At 35.8% G+C, this 14247-nt stretch overlaps 1 protein-coding gene across 1 annotated transcript; it reads left to right on the top strand.

The window, feature by feature from the left end:
• The first annotated feature begins 553 nt into the window (after positions 1-553).
• On the top strand, positions 554-13715 carry LOC127947038 (cryptochrome-2-like). Its single transcript, XM_052543936.1, has 11 exons — positions 554-885; positions 2215-2323; positions 3547-3689; positions 8192-8465; positions 8730-8870; positions 9790-10101; positions 10180-10331; positions 10705-10907; positions 11571-11654; positions 11914-12137; positions 12602-13715. Exons 1-10 carry the CDS (start codon positions 728-730, stop codon positions 12129-12131), a joined length of 1794 nt encoding a protein of 597 aa, XP_052399896.1. The 5' UTR covers positions 554-727; the 3' UTR covers positions 12132-12137; positions 12602-13715.
• Positions 13716-14247: the final 532 nt, after the last annotated feature.

Here is a 14247-nt window from a genome sequence, read left to right as displayed (position 1 = left end):
TACATATTAAATATTATTAGTATTATTAATTTAATAAGTAATATTGTATTATACTACAGTATACATTATATTAAGTTGTAACACTATTGATATAAATTTTTCATCCATATTATAAATAAAAAACATGACTTGGCCACAAAAAATAGCACTGACCCTAATCTGAACCTTGTTTTATCTGAGCATAGCAATCTGTAGAACTACCACGAGGGGGTGCGAAACACCACTTAATTGCAAACACGTTAATGCAAGCCCATTTCTTCCGTTTATGCTTATAAAACATTTAGACCGTCATGTCCTCTCGTGTTGTGCTCAGTGCATGTATTGAACAAAGACTTGCCGTCTGTTTACCTCAGAACACTTAAGCGTGTGCTTTACGTGTTGTACCAGTTGCATGAACTGATCTCATGATTTAACGATTATTTCCCACGAACACGGCGAACAACACACCAGAGAAACGTGACGGGGCTGGACTTCCACGGTGGGGCGGAACCAATAGCCGCCAGGAAGCGCGAGTCACTCACTATGGGTAATCCGTACACGTGTCATTCTGCTACCCAATGAAAGAGACGAGAGGCGGAAAAACCATCGAGGCTAGTGTGACTGCCCCTCATCTCAAACTTCACAGAGAGGCATATGTGGCTCCTGGTCGGCTGAAATCGGGAGTTTGTTTACGCTTCTGGAATACCATCGACTTCACTGAACCTTTAAAATGGAATAAAGTGCAACTATGGTGGTGAATTCCGTGCATTGGTTTCGTAAAGGGCTGCGGCTTCATGATAATCCGGCTTTGCAGGAAGCACTAAATGGCGCGGATACTGTACGGTGTGTTTATATTTTGGACCCGTGGTTTGCAGGCTCGGCCAACGTAGGAATCAACAGATGGAGGTAACGTTACGTGCCTTTTGTTTTAGTTTTTTTTTTAGCTATAAACAGACATACTGTGTGAAGTGTAGTACGTTACACGTGTGAAGGGTAACGTTAGATATGGTGCCGCGTAACTACGCAGCATTTTTGCATAGCCGTTGTTATGTTTTGGCCCTGACATAGGCCGACTCGTGGTCTGCTATGTCATTTCAAGGCAATACTTGTGCATATATCTTATTTAAGTTGGAAAAATGTAACGTTGTTTTTTTATTACCCGTGTATATTATAAAAAGCGTAAATTATTGACTCTCGTAAGGGGCCCAGCTGCAGTTTAGAGCAAGTGAACGAACTTCACCAGTCAGCTGGACACTTCTGTTCAACTTATCTAAATTCAATAGAGTATTTTATTTCTATTTTTAAAAATAGGTCCTGAATTAATTCTTCTTTAACTGCATGAAATGTATATAATTGTGGTGGGCCGTGTGACAGAGTTCAGACATCTCAGCTATATGGAAGCTAGCAGGCCAGTCGTTTTGCTCACACCCACTTTGGTTTTATATAACCACTAAAATTACCAATTTCATTATTGCGTCACTGGCTGTGTCTTTCGGTGAATTCAAACACGCAGTTTGGAGACAGAATTTATAAAAGCCTGCGCGATTCTGAAGGTTCTAAATGCGATTCCGCGAGTCACGTGACAGAACGGTCCTGTTTTCACGTGTGCTGTCGTATGCTGCATTCAAGCCATGTCATTATTAATGTGATTTCGAAATGACAGCACGTGCTGTTCTACTTAGAGCTGTTCACACCCTTGGACTCGGAGCTATTTCACTATCAATCAATGCCTAAACATAGCGCCTAATGAATCTGAAGTGGTCAGGTGGTAAAAACCGTAGCTGTCAGAAAACTCCCGGTTCACCAGTTGTAAATACGAGTTCTACGAGGATGTGAACGCTTTTTACGAGTTGGTATCCCATAATCACGGTAATTACGATATGCTGTGAATGCACCTTTACTACGTATGATGTAAAATGAATTGTGACTAGCGAGCTGGAGTTTATTAAATGTCAGATGTTGAATAGTATTTACAGTTGTCCAATGAAAATCTGAATAAATATCAACCAATTGAGATTTGGGTGATCAGTGCAAGGTGCTAATAATATCGCAATTTGCAGCATTTCAATTTTCCCAAATGTTGACAGAAAAAATGTATACAGTATGTATACTACACTAACAATATTGAGAAATTACTCCTGGTAAACTACTACAATTTAGCTCTACTACAAGGTTATGGCTTATTCATATAAACTTTTGAAAATATTATAATATTTGAAATTTCCTCTCTGGCAGATTTTTACTGGAGTCTTTAGAGGATTTGGACACAAGTTTGAGGAAACTGAATTCCCGGCTTTTTGTGGTGCGAGGACAGCCAGCGGATGTCTTCCCAAGACTCTTCAAGGTTTGTATTTCTCTCTGGATATTTGTTGTGTTCCTTTTAAGTCTCACTCTGGCTTTTAGAATCTAAATCGGTATGTCTGATAACTTGAAACATGGACATTTTCCACCAGGTCTGATGATATACTGGTGCAGAAATGCAGAGTTTTGTTAGTATGTCTAAGTGTTTACTATGGTTAGTGGATCTGATAAAGCAGAAACTTATCTACAGAGAATTTAGTGGCTAGCTATCATTATGCGGTTCATTTGCAAGTGATGACTTGTTTCAACAAATACACAATTTTTGTCAGGGTTCAGTCTACATTTTTCTTAAGAACTATAGAAAAACTGCTATGCAGTGTGTTGTTGTTTTTTTTCTTCTTCTTCAACAGCCGTTCTTAACAGATAACAAGCCTAAACACTGATTTCAAACATATTGTCAAATATGTGGGTGTTTTGATCACTGGTCCATCACAGTATCAGCGTAAGAAACATCCTCAAAATGATGTTCAGTTTCCTGTGTTGCCCATTCGGTACAAGACATAATAAAATGATGCGATATGACCTGGATGGTGTTTGTTGGAAATCATGGCTTAAGTTGTTTTTTCTTTATAATGATGAGACTAATAAAATTACAAAGTGTTTGGAGATGGTCTCTATGGAGGATGACAAACCTTGTGTTCTAACCTAAAGTAATAAAGTTCAGTGCATCCCACAGCTCTTACATTTCTCATTTAGATGCTCCATTAATTCAATATTCAGCTAAACATCCTGTCCTGATTGGATAGAGTAGTTTGCTATGAAAGATCTCATTTTCTTGCAGTCGGAGTGGTCTTCTGTCTCTTGATCACAGCAATACATCACTCAAGTGGCTTGTACAAACCCTTTGGCAGGTTAATAGTGCTGTTTATGCAAGGGGGTGAGGGCACCTGCACACCAGCCCTTCAATGTGCCTTTATGCAAAGTGCACAAAAGTCACCTGAGTGATGTGTGAAAGGATATTGAAATTACTAGTAATAGTTTTCTTTTTCAGGCCTTTTGGTAATAATAATAATAAATTATTATATCACTAGATGAGATGTAGTTGCCGTCAAAAGAAACCGTTTGCTAATTATGTTAACATCTCACTTTATAGATAGAGAGAGAGAGAGAGAGATTTAAAAGATTCTGCACCCTGATGTTTTTATAGTTAGTTGTAATATTTGTATCATTCTTTAACACACACATCTGGTCTCTTGTCTCCTTTAGGAGTGGAATGTCACACGTCTCACCTTTGAATATGACTCTGAGCCTTATGGCAAAGAAAGAGATGCAGCTATCATTAAAATGGCACAGGAATATGGTGTGGAAACCCTGGTACGAAACACTCACACGCTCTACAGTCCAGACAGGTGGGTGATGAACTGAACTTGCACACACATTCATTCACAGATGCAACCTTTAAGGTTTAAGGTTTTGTAAAGAAGTTCATTTAGTGCAATTATTTGTCTAAAAAAATGTCTGTATTAAATTAACTTTATTAAATATACTACCTGTCAAATATCGACATGCTAGTTAATTAATGATATTTTTAGCATTATTTTTTTTCAACCATTCACAAGTGTTTTAAGAGGTTTTATTATGAATGTTTACTGCCGTTTAAAAGGTTGGGGTCAGTACAAAATTAAATATTTTTGAAAGAAGCACAATAAACTTTGTAAAATAACTCAAGAGCAATCACACACCCAATTTACACAAAAAAAAAGATAAAATAAAAAAAATGACTGTCATGGTACAAATCATTATCATAAAACAATGCGATTTTGGTCATGTTTACAGTTGTATAATTTCAGGTATTATTTTTATAATTCTAAAATAATTATTTAATATTTATAATTTAATAAATTTTTATAGCTGAAAATGTGTGGGTGTGGGTATATATATATCATTGACCATGTCATATGCATTGTTAATATAATAATAATAATAATAATAATAATAAATAAATATTATTTACATGTATTAACCCTTTCGAGTCGATTAACGCATATATGCGTTTTGAGTCATTTTCACCTGATAACCCCGAAAAGAACTTAAATTACACTCTCAGTTTTAATCGTACAGATAAGAGCAATACATCAATCGAATCTGTAAAGGCTCTAGTTTTTTTTGGATACAGACATAATAACAAAAAACCTTTGTGCACTTATAAAATAAATATAACAAACAAGGTGCGCTGTCTACAGTCTTTGTCTCCGCTGATCGTCATGTACAAACATTTCATTAAAATGAACTGTAACTCCGTGAATACTCAACGAAGAGACATGAGAGAGATATCTATAGACAGCCTGGAATGTCTACTTTTAAACTAAACAAGTGCTGCCGAAAACAAATATTCTGAGATAAAGTAATCCATATGAAAACAACGCAATGTCTGTTCTTCATATCTCCGCTCATTATATCTAATGTGACCACGCCCCCGCGCTCAACGCGCTATTCAGATTCAAACTGAAGCGCGCGGCTTGAATACGCCCACACAGAAGAAAAAGCAGCGAGACTGTTCTTCGAGTTTTTATTTTATTTTACTGTTTGCTTCGCGATGAGAGGACTAAGACATAATTCACCCCAAAAAGATGTGATGTGGTTGAGGATTTGAGAAATGGATTTCCTCAGAAAAAAGAATGAAGCACTTTATTCAGCAGAGATCATAAACATGAGTAAGTCTCTTTTTATTTATTTGTACTAGTTTTCACATAACGTGTAAACATTTTACTAGTTAGACTTTTTCCAAATACTTTTTCCAAACTATAATTCCTGACTAAATGTATAATCAAGTGAAACATTATGAAGTTTCAATAACAACAATACTATACCATTCAAAAGCTTGATGTAAATAATATAAATGTGACAAATAGAGATAACTCTAACAAATGTAAAAACAATGCAGTTCTTTCGATTTATTCCCCCTAAAAAAACCTGAAAAATATTATCAGCTCTTTTCAACATTAATAATAATAATAATAATAATAATGATGATGATAATAAATGGGGTTTATTTGGTAGAAAATAAGATTGTTAAAAGGATTTCTGAAGGATTATGTGACTAGAGAAAGGATGCCAAAAAATTTGAAAGTCAGCTTTGATTGTTCCTAATAAACTGTTTAACTGCTCCCCCAAGTGGATATTAAATTATGTTGTGGGATAATTAAATATATTCTTAATAAACTACAAACATAAAATTATATACTTTTATTTTGTTCTCACATTCTTTCTTGTAAGTCCTCACTCAGTGGCACAGTTGAATGAGAGGCTCATTATGCAGCTCATTATGCAGGCCTTTGTCTTCTCAGGTGTAAATCACAATGATATTCATGATAGTTGACGCCTACTCGCATATGACTTTTACCAACAAAAAGTGTTTTAGAAAATTTAAATCAATATATTGTTTTCTGTGAGTGAGTAAACAAGATGATTTTCACATCATTCAGAAAGAAAAATTCTAGGCTACAAGCTCCAGTTCTCAAAAATCCCGGGAACCAATGTTATGTATGTGTTTTATGGCCTTATTCAAGTGATTTAACATTTTTAGTTTTTCACTAACCATGCATAACATTTTTTTTCTCAAAAATACAATCATGTACATGCATGCATTTCACATATTATTATAGCCCAGTTTGTGCTGATTACAGTGATATTAGACTTTACCCATTTAGATATTTATAAGAAACTGAAAAAAGCACAAATGTCAGGGCATGACAAAACTTCTCAAGGCCCCAAAAATACCCTTAGACTCCAGAGGGTTAATAATACAAATTACATTTGCAATACTATCATTTTCAGCTATTACAAATTGTATTTGTTAAATGTTTTTATACATTTTATCATTCTTTTTAAAAAATATATATATATAAAAATATATTTATATATTTTATTATTTTTATATATATATATATATATTTTTTTTTTTTTTTGCAAATGTTATAGGTAAACTTTTTGACACTGATGAAAAAAAAAAAATATATATATATATATGATACAATCTACTAACTTAGTTAAAAAAAAAAAAAAAAAAAAACTGTATTTGGGACAAAAAAAAAACATTGACAGTAGGGCTTGTACACATCTCAACTAACTGGGCCAGAAGGGAAAACCTCCTTGTTAGTGCACATCATGGGGCAACATTCCCTAATCATTGATTAGATTCCTCAGTAAACTTTGCCAGCACTTTTAGTATAATATGACATAAAGATGAATTGTGCACTCATGTTTATGTGCAACTCCCGGTCTGTCTCATGCCTTTCCTGAGAGTATTACCAGACAGGAGAGAATGACTCTTCCCTTCTCAGATCATCATGCAGATACCATTCCTGTCGTGTAATGTAAAACAAGTGTCCTTTTGCGTAGGTTACATAAATGGGACAGATGATGGTAATACGCCCAGATTCTACGTCTCATTCAGAAGGGAAGAGAATGAGCTTGCATTCATAAGCGTGTGTGCATGCATGTGCGGGTGTGCATATGACGTCAATCGCTCTCCTGGACATTATGAGACTCGCTGCTGCCATCTGGCCGTGGGAAGCGGCACTGGCGGTCACACTGTGAAACATGTGCTGTGGGTGGGAGGGTGAAATAGCTCATCATGCAAGTCACCACTCCAAACATGTGCGAGCCGAGCACTAGGCTTTTCCTAACGAGCACGCGGATGCACCCTGATTCTGCACCGTGCCGAGACAATCAGCCAATGGCAGGGGCTCCACCCCTGACCGATATAGACAGGAGTTGTATAAGGTCAGGATTATAAATAAGGGACGGGCTGTTAATGTTTTAAGGCTGTTGTTTCTCTCATAGTGTAGCAACTGAGACAATTAGCTGTTCTCTTTGAGTCTCTCAGAACCAGACAGGCATATGTGCTTGCATTTAAAGGATGAGGGGAAATGTATTCCCAATGGACATATTGCTATGCACACTTTCTGCTTGATCCAATGTGATTTTACTTTATTGACCTTGTTTTCTTAAGAATAAAATTGGGCTTTTTGCAATGCCACTTTAGTAGAATCTAATATAGATAGAAGAATATAGTATAGTGAAGAATCTAATAATCAAGCAATTTTGTATTATAACAGTCAGGGCTGTAAGTTTGTTTTTGATTTTCTGTTATATCAAATTTCTGGTCTGACCACATTTTATATTTTATTTTAAGTAATTTAATTAATGTTTACTTAATTTACAGTTTTTTTTTTTTTAGGAATGTTTTAAGTCTTTTATGCTCACCAAGTCTGTATTCATAAAAAAAATAAATAATAATAAAAAAATATATATATATAATACACACACACACACATTTATATAAAATAAAATAACTGATGTGGATTATTATTACAATTTTAAGTAACTGTTTTCTTTTTTAATTTATTCTGAAATGTGATTCATTCCTGTGATAGCAAAGCTGAATTTCCAGTATCATCCCAGTATGCTGATTTGGTGCTCAAAAAAACAATATTATTATTATTATTAGCAGAAAAGGAAACGGTTGGGCTGCTTAATATTTTATTGGAAACCATGATTCACTGTAATTTTCAGAATTCTTTGATGAATATAATGTTTTAAAGAACAGCATTTGTAATATTATATTATGTTTACAGTCGCTTTTGATCAGTTGAAGGTGTCCTTGCTCATAAGTATTCCTTTCAACAAAAAAGTTACTTGCTATCCCCATATTTCCATGTTTTTTACACAAATGTAAAACCTGTGACAGCCTGTGATAAGCTTGATCAAACTTTTGAACTAGATGAACTCGGCAATGCCTTTGAAAATTATTTATCTACTCAAAAACAAGACAAAACCGAAATGGTTCAAAACAAATACTTTTAAAATTAAGTTAAAATTCAATGACATGTTTTTGCTTTTCCCTCAGGATCATAGAAATGAACAATCACAGCCCCCCTCTTACTTTCAAGAGATTTCAAGCCATTGTGAATCGACTCGAACTTCCCAGGAAACCATTGCCGACCATCACTCAAGAGCAGATGGCCAGGTGTCGGACGCGGATCTTGGAAAATCATGATGAACGTTATGGCGTACCCTCTCTCGAGGAGCTGGGTTTTAATACTCGGGGGGACAGCTCACATGTATGGAAGGGTGGTGAGACAGAAGCCCTGGACAGATTAAATAAACACTTAGACAGAAAGGTGAGACATGGTGATACTTCAAGGTATAAAGTTCAAGTCATAAAGTTCAACATTTTAGAATACATTTTAATAATGACTGTGTACTTATTAATTATTAACTAGAAAATCCTATTATGTATTTTTACATTTTTAATTTTTTTTAACTCCAGTGTATTTCTAGAAAGTAATAATTAATGGTTATATATGTCTGCCAAAATAGTTATTTTTGTAACTTTTATTGATTCTTTTTTTATTATTTGATGTAATCTTGTTATTTTGATGCAGGCCTGGGTAGCAAATTTCGAGAGGCCTAGAATAACCGGTCATTCACTGTTCGCGAGCCCCACTGGACTTAGTCCTTACCTACGATTCGGCTGTCTGTCATGTCGCGTGTTCTACTACAATCTGCGGGATCTTTATATGAAGGTAAGTCATTGCTGTTTTATGGCATTGTTGGTAGTCTAGAGAAGTGGAAGTTTATAATTACTCTTGCCAATAGATGCATTTATGTTGAATAATAGAGGGGCCTAGAATCGAGCCTTGGGGACGCCACAAAAACAAAAAAACATGATGATTATACACTACTAGCCAAAGTTCTGGACACACTTGACTGAACTTATTTTTCTAATGATCTTAAAAGTCCTTTTGATCTACAGGTTGATGTTAATTTGCTTGAAAGTATTTTAGGAGAAAAATATAAAGTTTATTTACAAATACATGGAAAGTTCAGTACTAAAGTATGACCGGTGGATACATCATGAAGTTAGCTTTGAAATAGAAAATTCTAATGTGGCAGTAATTAAAATGAAAGAAATAATTGTGACCCTGGACCACAAAACCAGTCTTAAGTCACTGGGGTATATTTTTAGCAATAGCCAAAAAAATGGTATTGGTCAAAATTATCGATTCTTCTTTTATGCCAAAAATCAGGATATTAAGTAAAGATTGTATTCATGTTCCATGAACATATTTTGTAAATTTTTCTACCATAAATGGATCAAAACGTAATTTTTTTATTAATAATAAGCATTGCTAAGAATTCATTTGGACAACCTCAAAGGCGATTTTTATTTATTTATTTATTTATTTTATTTTTTTTTGAATTTTGACTTTTGCAGCCTTAGATTCCAAATTTTCAAATAGTTGTGTCTCGGCCAAATATTGTCCGATCCTAACAAACCATACATCAGTGGAACGCTTATTTTTCAGCTTTCAGATGATGTATAAATCTCAATTTCAAAACATTTACTCTTAAGACTGGTTTTGTGTTCCAGGGTTCACTATGCCACAGCATAGTAAAAATAATATTTTGTGACAATTTTTATGACCTTTTGCACTTGTCCAGCTACGGAGACACTCCAGTCCACCCCTCTCGCTCTTCGGACAGCTGCTGTGGCGAGAGTTTTTCTACACGGCAGCCACCAACAACCCCAACTTTGACCGTATGGAGGGAAACCCCATCTGCGTGCAGATCCCCTGGGACCACAATCCCGAGGCGCTGGCTAAATGGGCAGAAGGTCGGACAGGGTTCCCTTGGATCGATGCCATCATGACCCAGCTAAGACAGGAAGGCTGGATCCACCACCTGGCCAGACATGCCGTAGCCTGTTTCCTCACTCGTGGAGACTTGTGGATCAGCTGGGAAAGTGGAATGAAAGTAAATGAGATGGCACAACTTTGCCACCTTTCCTTTTTTCTTTTTTCCCCTCTCTTAATCTCTTTCTCTTTCCTCCAGGTTTTTGAGGAGTTGTTATTGGATGCGGACTGGAGCGTGAACGCAGGCAGCTGGATGTGGCTTTCCTGCAGTGCGTTCTTCCAGCAGTTCTTCCACTGTTACTGTCCCGTGGGCTTCGGCCGCAGGACGGATCCCAGCGGAGACTACATCAGGTACACAAACCAGCCCTGAACCACTCTTAAGCAAGTCATACATCACTGGCAGGTGTTACATTTTGAGGGCTTTGCAGATTTGTGTTGTGTAAAGGCTTATGTAAAGTGCCACAGGTTCAGGCCTTTCCACTGTGCATATTCAAAAGAGCTGCTGTGACATTGTGAATAAAGATGAGAATCAGAAGAATACCTTGGAAAATAACCAGCTGCGTCAAATTATAGCACCTGCAAGATGCCATAAAAAATACAAAAAAATTATGAAATGAGATTTTTAATCTTTTGTAATAAAATGTATATAATTAAATTAGTTAAGTGTTTATTAACCCATTATTTGTGTCTGATATAAAACGGTCTTGTACATTCTCACATACAGGAGGTACATCCCGAAGTTAAAAGACTATCCTAATCGCTATATCTACGAGCCATGGAACGCTCCAGAATCAGTGCAGAAAGAGGCCAACTGCATTGTGGGTGTGGACTATCCTAAACCTATGATCAACCATGCCGAGAGCAGCCGGCTCAACATCGAGCGAATGAAGCAAGTTTACCAGCAGCTGTCACACTACAGAGGCCTTAGTGAGTAACACACAGACTTCTCAATGATGACATTACTAAAATATCATTCTGATAATATTGAATGCTTGTGTATGGGGTTGTTTAAGCTGTTATTAAGCAATAATTTTCAGTACAGTAATTTACTGTCATTTCACACTAAATTTTTTTGAAGCAGTAGCTTTAAGAACTGTAATGATGCAGTTTGTTTTCGACCCAATGGAGTTTGTAGATCATTAAACCGCATAGAGAAGTGATCATGCTTGCTACACAAAATGGAAAATATTACATTTGCAGAGGCCATTTTAGCTGAAAATCGATTGCAAATTATACAACAACTGAAAAAGCTTTTCAAGACTGCCATCATAACATCTAAAAATAAGATAACTGGTCTATTGCATTGATTTCAATTTTTAGAGTATTGTTAACATTGCACAAAAAAAAAAAAAACAAGGCTGAGAACATTACTTGTTAATACCAAAAGAGGTCTTGGTGATTTCAATGTGTGGAAAAAAAAAAATAATTTCAGCATTTTAATAGAATTTCTGTAAATGTACAACCCAGGCCATCAGAAAGACTTGCTTATACGTAATGTGAACCTTGTTTATTTGTTTTATGCAGATAATTTAATTTAATTAGCATTTACAAAAAACTGCAACTAAGCCTCTTTCTCTCTTTTCATGGCAGGTTTGCTCGCCTCAGTTCCTACGATCCAGGAAGAGGCAGAGCCTCCCATGTCAGATGACTCTCATGCCAGCAGTAGCTCTGCAGGTGAGACACGTCAATCATCCATCATCATACTAACAGAATTCACTGTTCAGCTTTCGGTTTTCTTTTCTTTGCTTTGCTTTGTTTTTATCTGTAAAGCAAAATGCAACTACACTCCCTGATCTCACAAAAAAGTTTTACAATGCCAGAGAAAGTAAATGCTTAAAGCAGATTTCACCTTTAATAGGTTATCATCCCTTTGGCCCTTAAATTTTCCTTGTCAGGACAATGATTTGCTGATGAACCATCGTGTTTTCTATAGGTCAAGCGTCCAGTCCTCTCTCATCACCGCACCGGCCCACATCTGCACCATCAACCCCGCCCAACTCGGAGCCCTCAAGCCCGACAGCGGCTGCCCCCGGGGCCCACACCCAGAGGAAGAGGGGCCGGCCCTCTGGGCTCCCATGCAAACAGAAGTCAAAAGTCAAGCACACCAGCCAAGCCAAAGGAGTCAAGCAGAATACTGACGACAAGCAGTGACAACAGGTACCAGCCAGAGTTATAAAAACATATAATAATTAATAATATAATTATATTTTTTGTTTATTATTATCAAATGATGCTTTCTTAAAGATCATTATTTTGTGTATTTGGTGTAACAGAATATCCTGACATGCTTTAATGTAAAAAAAAAAATATATATATATATATATATATATATATATATATATATATATATATATATATATATATTATTGTTAATAATTCAATATAATATTCTTGTTCATTTTAATTTGAATAAGTGGCAGCTCCGGCTGAATGTATATGTATCTATTTATTACTGAAGTGTTTTGTGATGAGGTCTGGGAGCGGTTTCATAAACCAGCTTTATTTCTTAATTTAATTAGCTGAATCCCACAACTGATTTATTAAGCGTATTCAGCAAGGAGCTATATAAGCCAGCCAACAATGATGATGATGATGAAATGCTTATATTCTGCTCTCTTCAGGTTGAGACTGCATTTGCGGTCCCATATTCAAGGAAGTCGGAGTCTCGGCCACCTCCCTGAACCAGCACAGACAGAAACCACAGGAGAAAAGTGTGAAATGGCGCCACCTTTTGCAGAAAACAGAAACGGCACCAAAAAAATAAAAATAAATACAGCAAAAAAATGAATGCTGGAGTTCCGTCAATGCGTGTGACAAATCTAGGACTTAATTTTGTCAAGCACCCATAATAAAAAAGCTGCTTTTGTTCCAGTTTTGGCCTGCTAAGCTAAACATGATTGTATGAAGATACAGATCTGTGTCACGTGTGTAGTTCTCTTGGCGTTGTGATCTGACCGAGATCTAATGGATATTGCTATCACTGTTTAAATTTTAGGGTAACGAGTGATCCGCCGATATGACTATTCATGGATTCTAGCCAAATTTTATGCAACCCATGTTTATGTTTAACAATAGAAATGTTGCAGGAACATTCGAACATATGGCCTACAGTGTTCTGACCAGGTGAATTAAAAATTTTCTTTTTTTTTATATGAAGTCTGATGTAGTTGGACTCAATAACTGCTTGCAAGCTCCAAGCAACTAGTTCGCACAAGCAATGAAGAATTGTACTTCTTCGGTTTCTGGTTTAGTAATTTATCCCTGTAAATATACGCTTTGTGTATCTAACTCTGAATGCAAACATTTCATTGCCATTGGCCGCACTAAACTTTTCTGAATTTAACAGTATCCAATACTCCGTTTATAATTCTATAAGCTTGATTTATTTACCTAGTGATTCATTTTAAACGTCTGCAAGGTTTTAGTTGACGAGGATTACATTCCACTAATGTGCATTCATAATAATTTAACATTTTAAGATGTTCTCTCTGACAATGTAGAACCGCTTTATTTATTTTTCGTCCCTTTATCTTTTTTGTATTGTATAAAAGAGTTTATTTTCATGAAAATGCTGATGGGATTGTTAAGCTGTTATGTTTGTAGGCAGTAATTTATTTATGCCCTTTCACTGCATGCTTCTGTCAGCGACAAACCGTTTCCGCAATATATTGCATCTACAATGTTTCAGTGTAGATTACAATACATCAAATAAATTTCTTGAACCCATTTAAAAAATATTTGAGATTGTTTTTCTTTAACTTGAGAATTTTATCATGTTATTCAGACATAAACGAATAATCATACAGCTCGCAGAAGAAAGTGTGTTTTATTTTTCTAAGTGATCAGACGAGATGTTGGAACAGCTGGATAGATCCCATAGATCAATACTAAAGGAGGGGCCGTAGCCATATGTAGGTATCACATGATCAGGTTGTGCGCTCTTTTGACTTAATCGCTAGCAATTGTTTAGCAATTCCCTATCAACCACTCACAACACTAGCATGGTGATGGAAGTCTGGTTTTAGTTTTGAGAAACACTGACTTCAGCCATCACTAGAGGGCATCATGTCGACCTAATGTTTGTTTTTAATAAATATATGAAAATGCCAAAGGGCATTGAGTGGTTAAAATTGATCATATTTATGGTCATAGTCATAAATCTTATAAATCATTAATTAAGAAATCTTTCCAAATGTCTCTTTTTTTTATGACTGCCCAGTACATATCTCAAATAAATATACTGTTATATGATTTAGTATTGTGTATT

Source organism: Carassius gibelio, chromosome A25 (genome assembly GCF_023724105.1).
Source record: "Carassius gibelio isolate Cgi1373 ecotype wild population from Czech Republic chromosome A25, carGib1.2-hapl.c, whole genome shotgun sequence".
Taxonomy (NCBI): Eukaryota; Metazoa; Chordata; class Actinopteri; order Cypriniformes; family Cyprinidae; genus Carassius; species Carassius gibelio.
The sequence above is the reverse complement of the archived record's forward strand: the minus strand, read 5'-3'. Positions and strand labels throughout refer to the sequence as shown.